The sequence below is a fragment of the Bos indicus genome, chromosome 26, assembly GCF_029378745.1.
Source record: "Bos indicus isolate NIAB-ARS_2022 breed Sahiwal x Tharparkar chromosome 26, NIAB-ARS_B.indTharparkar_mat_pri_1.0, whole genome shotgun sequence".
In the NCBI taxonomy this organism is placed as follows: Eukaryota; Metazoa; Chordata; class Mammalia; order Artiodactyla; family Bovidae; genus Bos; species Bos indicus.
The window spans coordinates 16,195,686-16,201,685 of NC_091785.1; the positions used below are offsets into that span (position 1 = coordinate 16,195,686).

Consider the following 6,000-nt stretch of genomic DNA (forward strand, 5'->3'; position numbering starts at 1 on the left):
TTCCTTTCAGCTAAGGTCCAGGAAGAGATTGACCATGTCATTGGCAGACACCGGAGCCCCTGCATGCAGGACAAGAGCCACATGCCCTACACAGATGCTGTGGTCCACGAGATCCAGAGATACATTGACCTGGTCCCCACCAACCTGCCCCATGCGGTGACCTGTGACATTAAATTCAGAAACTACCTCATCCCAAAGGTAGGATTGGTTTCTTTTACTGACCTCATTGGTCTTGAAGTTCTCATTTACACAGTATGGGTGAAACCCTTGATGAACGCAAGGTGAGAGAGTAAAAATAGCCATGTGTGTTGTGGATTGATGGGTTGTGTGTTGTTTCCAGTTTAGTCTATAAAGCTTTATAATGGATTTTGACAGGTAGCAGTGCAAGACTTCCAAATTTGTTCTGCTTCTTTTATGTTGTTGGGCTAACAATAGCTGTCCACATTTCCAAATGAACATTAGTATCAATTTGTTGATTTACCAGAACACTCTGCTGGGATTTTTTTTATCAGAGTGACATGCTAGATCAGTTTGGAAAGACTTAATATCATGACACATTGAATTTTTCATTTATTGGATATGATATAGTCTTTCTATTTTAAAGGGCTTTCTTTAATTTTTTCAATAATTTTTTCAGGCAGTGGTTTACATATTTTTTTGTCTTGCCAAGGTGGTTATTGTTGTTGTTATAAGCATTTTAAAATGCATTTTCCGTTTTATGTGGAAGATCAAAATATAATTGATTTTATCATTTTGATGACCTTATATGTAACAACCTTGCTAAATTTAATGTAATTTTGAAAATGTCTCTAGTTAATAGCAATTTCCATATACATTATCCTGCTATCTGGGTTAATTTCTTCATGTCATCCTTGTATCATCTCTGATATGAAAGAAAGTGGAAGTTAACATCTCACTATTAGGAATAATGTTTTATGTATATTTTGTTAGATTTTTTTAAAATCAGATTAGGGAAGTTTCCCTGGGCTCAGTGATAAAAGAATTCACCTGCCAATACAGGAGATGCAGGAGATACCATTTCAATCCCTGACTCAGGAAGATCTCTTGGAGAAGGAAATGGCAACCCATTCCAGTATTCTTGCCTGAAAAATCCCATGGACAGTGGAGGCTGGTGGGCTACAGTCCATGGGGTCAAAAAGAGTCGGACATGACTGAGCAGGAGCATGGACAACATATTCAATAGACCATAACAGGATCTTTTACTTAATACAGAATTCAAGTTAAATTATTTATAAAACAGAATGACTTCACTATATGGCAATATGTGAAAATTTCTTCCATTAATAAATGCTTATCTATCCATATCCAACTATCCATCAAAAGCTCCCTACTTCAGTATGCATACCTCAATAACAGTGATTATTGGACGCAGAGGAATAATACCATTTGTGCACAGGAGTTATCCCTGAAACAATAATATTATTTAATGTACAAGTTATACTTAAAATGTCCTAATTTTCTTTTTTTAATATAAATTTATTTATTTTAATTGGAGGCTTATTACTTTACAATATTGTATTGGTTTTGCCATACATCAGCATGAATCCACCACAGGTGTGCACGTGTTCCCCATCCTGACCTCCCCTCCCACCTCCCTCCCATACCATCCCTCTGGGTCATCCCAGTGCACCAGCCCCAAGCATCCTGTATGATGCATCGAACCTGGACTGGCAATTCGTTTCACATATGATATAATACATGTTTCAATGCCATTCTTCCATATCATCCCACCCTTGCCCTCTCCCACAGAGTCCAAAAGACTGTTCTATACATCAGTGTCTCTTTTGCTGTCTTGCATACAGGGTTATCATTACAATCTTTCTAAATTCCATATATATGTGTTAGTATACTGTATTGGTGTTTTTCTTTCTGGCTTACTTCACTCTGTGTAATAGGCTCCAGTTTCATTCACCTCATTAGAACTGATTCAAATGTATTCTTTTTAATGGCTGAACAATACTCCATTGTGTATATGTACCACAGCTTTCTTATCCATTCGTCTGCTGTTGGACACCTAGGTTGCTTCCAAGTGCTGGCTATTATAGACAGTGCTGCGATGAACATTGGGGTACACGTGTCTCTTTCCCTTCTGGTTTCCTCAGTGTGTATGCCCAGCAGTGGGATTGCTGGGTCATATGGCAGTTCTATTTCCAGTTCTTTAAGGAATCTCCACACTGTTCTCCATAGTGGCTGTACTAATTTGCATTCCCACCAACAGTGTAAGAGGGTTCCCTTTTCTCCACACCCTCTCCAGCATTTATTGCTTGTAGACTTTTGGATAGCAGCCATTCTGACTGGCATGAAATGGTACCTCATTGTGGTTTTGATTTGCATTTCTCTGATAATGAGTGATGTTGAGCACCTTTTCATGTATTTGTTAGCCATCTGTATGTCTTCTTTGGAGAAATGTCTGTTTAGTTCTTTGGCCCACTGTTTGATTGGGTCATTAATTTTTCTGGAATTGAGCTTCAGGAGTTTCTTGTATATTTTTGAGGTTAATTCTTTGTCAGTTGCTTCATTTGCTATTATTTTCTCCCATTCTGAAGGCTGTCTTTTCACCTTACTTATAGTTTCTTTTGTTGTGCAGAAACTTTTAATTTTAATTCAGTCCCATTTGTATATTTTTGCTTTTATTTCCAGTATTCTGGGAGATGTGTCATAGAGAATCCTACTGTGTTTTATGTCAGAGAGTGTTTTGCTATATGTTTTCCTCTAGGAGTTTAATAGTTTCTGGTCTTACATTTAGATCTTTAATCCATTTTGAGTTTATTTTTGTGTATGGTGTTAGAAATTGAAAGAGACACTTGTGCCCCAATGTTCATCTCAGCACTGTTTATAATAGCCAGCACTTGGAAGCAACCTAGATGTCCATCAGCAGATGAATGGATAAGAAAGCTGTGGTACATATACACAATGGAATATTAATCAACCATTAAAAAGAATACATTTGAATCGGTTCTAATGAGGTGAATGAAACTGGAGCCTATTATACAGAGTGAAGTACGCCAGAAAGAAAAACACCAATACAGTATACTAACACATATATATGGAATTTAGAAAGATGGTAACGACAACCCTGTATGTGAGACAGCAAAAGACACACAGATGTATAGAACAGTCTTTTGGACTCTGTGGGAGAGGGAGGGGGGGATGATTTGGGAGAATGGCATTAAAACATGTATAATATCATATAAGAAACTAATCGCCAGTCCAGGTTCGATGCAGGATACAGGAAGCTTGGGGCTGGTGCACTGGGGTGACCCAGAGGGATGGTATTGGGAAGCAGGTGGGAAGGGGGTTCAGGATGGGGAACATGTGTATACCTGTGGCAGATGCATGTTGATGTATGGCAAAACCAATACAATATTGTAAAGTAAAAATAAAATAATAATAATAAAAGAAAGCTGTGGTACATATACACAATGGAATATTAATCAACCATTAAAAAGAGTACATTTGAATCAGTTCTAATGAGGTGGATGAAACTGGAGCCTATTATACAGAGTGAAGTAAGCCAGAAAGAAAAACACCAATACAGTATACTAACGCATATATATGGAATTTAGAAAGAAGGTAATGATAACCTTGTATGTGAGACAGCAAAAGAGACACAGATGTATTGAATAGTCTTTTGGACTCTGTGGGAGAGGGTGAGGGTGGGATGATACGGGAGAATGGTATCGAAACATGTAAAATATCATATGTGAAACGAATCGCCAGTCCAGGTTTGATGCATGATACAGGATTCTCGGGGCTGGTGCACTGGGGTGACCCAGAGGGATGGTATTGGGAGGCAGGTGGGAAGGGGGTTCAGGATGGGGAACACATGTACACTCATGGCAGATTCAAGTCAATGTATGGCAAAAATGTATGGCAATGTATGGGAAAACCAATACAATATTGTAAAGTAAAATAAATTAATTAAATTTCAAAAAATAAATAAAGTAAAGCAGCTGGTGTGGTCAGATACCACTGTCCAAATGTGATAACAGAATGGTTCATAAGGTCTGGCACCCCAGAATCCATGTACCTAGTATTTCAGAGGCTGTTCACTTAGCAGCATCATTGCCACTAGTCTTAAATGTATTCTTCTTTATAACTTGTTCTTTCTTCCTCAAAATGTCACTGCCCTTCTTTGGTCTGAGGATTCTTCATTATTGATCACAAGATTGGACTAAATGATTTGAGGCAGTTCTTCCAGCTCTGTGACTTTTTCATAGTTCAGTTTATCTTCATCTGTTCTTTCCAGGGCACAGGTATATTAACATCACTGACTTCTGTGCTATATGATGACAAAGAATTTCCCAACCCAGAGGTGTTTGACCCTGGCCACTTTCTGGATGAGAGTGGCAACTTTAGGAAGAGTGACCATTTCATGGCTTTCTCAACAGGTAATATTTTTTTTTCTCCATTCAGTACTTTAGAGGACAGGATACCTTCTAAGGATCAGTTGGGAGTTACAAAGTACCTACCCTGGGGCTGGTAGAAATGCTCTTTGTCCATGATGAGGGGTAGCAGCCCAATAACTATGCTCTTTCCGTCCCCATGAAACATCCTCATTATTGGGCTAGATTACTGAAACTTTGGAGAGGTGACCCAGTTCTTTCCATTTAGAAATAAAACTTGAGCTGGGAACTGAAAATATCAGAGAACTACATCTTAGCCAAAAAAAAAAAAAAAAGTGTGTTATAAAACTTGAAACTTAAAAGTGTGTTGGAGTTTGATGAAGAGTAGGTATACTTAGAGCAGAGAACAGAGGCTGTGAAGAATGAAAAGAAACATGTGGGACTACTAGACTAGGATCAGAAAATACAGCCAGTATACGTGGCTTTCTAGAAAAAGATGGGTAGAAATTTGAAAATATGAAATTGCAGTTATAATGCATGAATAATTTAATGAAGTGTTTGGAATAGTCAGTAAATATTTCTTGAAGGAATGATATTTATTATGATAAGATGTTAGGTGGATAGCATATGTGTTCACCCTTTTCCCATCTGTCTATCCAGCCATTCCATCCATCCATTCAAACATTCATCAAATGGCTACTACATAGTCTCTTTTCTGACAGCCAGAAAGACAGAGTTCAAGGAGTATGTACCCTCTGTGTTTGTTGTTTCCAGGGAAACGGATTTGTGTGGGAGAGGGCCTGGCCCGCATGGAGCTGTTTTTATTCCTGACCACAATTTTACAAAACTTTACCTTGAAATCTGTGGTTGACCCAAAGGACCTCGACACCACCCCAGTTGTCAATGGGTTACTTTCTGTGCCACCTTTTTACCAGCTCTGTTTCATTCCTGTGTGAGGAATGTTAGATCCTCTAGTTTCTTCAGTGACGTTGTCTTCAACTCCCTCTCATCTGCGGCATTGTTCACCTGCTTCCCATCATCTTTTCTGAGAGTGCCTGCTCTGACCTCTCTTCATTTATTGTGTAATTTCACTACAGAAATGTATCTGCTGTTCTTCATACTCTGTAACATCTATATTGGCCTCCAGATATGCAAATAATTACATAATATTGAGTAGTTCTGTGTGCATAGTACTATGCGCTCCACACAATATAGAACAGGATGATCACTGTGTACAATACAGAGCTATTTCTGATATGCATATTCCTAATAAAACACATAATTTGATAAGCCAGTTTTCAAGCTTCCCTTCTTTTGTACATATTGCATATAAGGGAGGAAAGAAAAAAGGCAAAGATGTCACATGGTTCTCATATGCACAGAGAAGGACAGAGGGAATGGGAGTAGAAAAGCTCCCTGGGCTGCATGTTAAAATGAGTTACCTGAGGTTTGGATTTGAAGGTGGAGAAATTGTTTTCAGGAGCAGTTTCATTCTGTAGGAAATATTGAGATCAGTGATGGTTTTTGTTTAATTGCTCAGTCATGTCCAACTCTTCTGTGATCCCATAGCTTGTCGCCCACCAGGCTCCCCTGTCCATGGGATTTCTCAGGCCAGAATCTGGAGTGGGTTGCC

The 6,000-nt window shown here is 38.7% G+C and overlaps 1 protein-coding gene across 2 annotated transcripts in view; it reads left to right on the top strand.

Moving 5' to 3' along the window:
* Positions 1-5,657, top strand: part of LOC109553199 (cytochrome P450 2C9-like) — a 28,204-nt gene extending 22,547 nt beyond the window's left edge. For both annotated transcript variants that reach the window (XM_019953182.2, XM_070780512.1), the window contains exons 7-9: positions 11-198; positions 4,271-4,412; positions 5,142-5,657. In XM_019953182.2, the coding sequence (XP_019808741.1) occupies positions 11-198; positions 4,271-4,412; positions 5,142-5,323 (512 nt within the window). In that variant the 3' untranslated portion in view covers positions 5,324-5,657. The remainder of the gene's footprint in view (positions 1-10; positions 199-4,270; positions 4,413-5,141) is intronic.
* Positions 5,658-6,000: the final 343 nt, after the last annotated feature.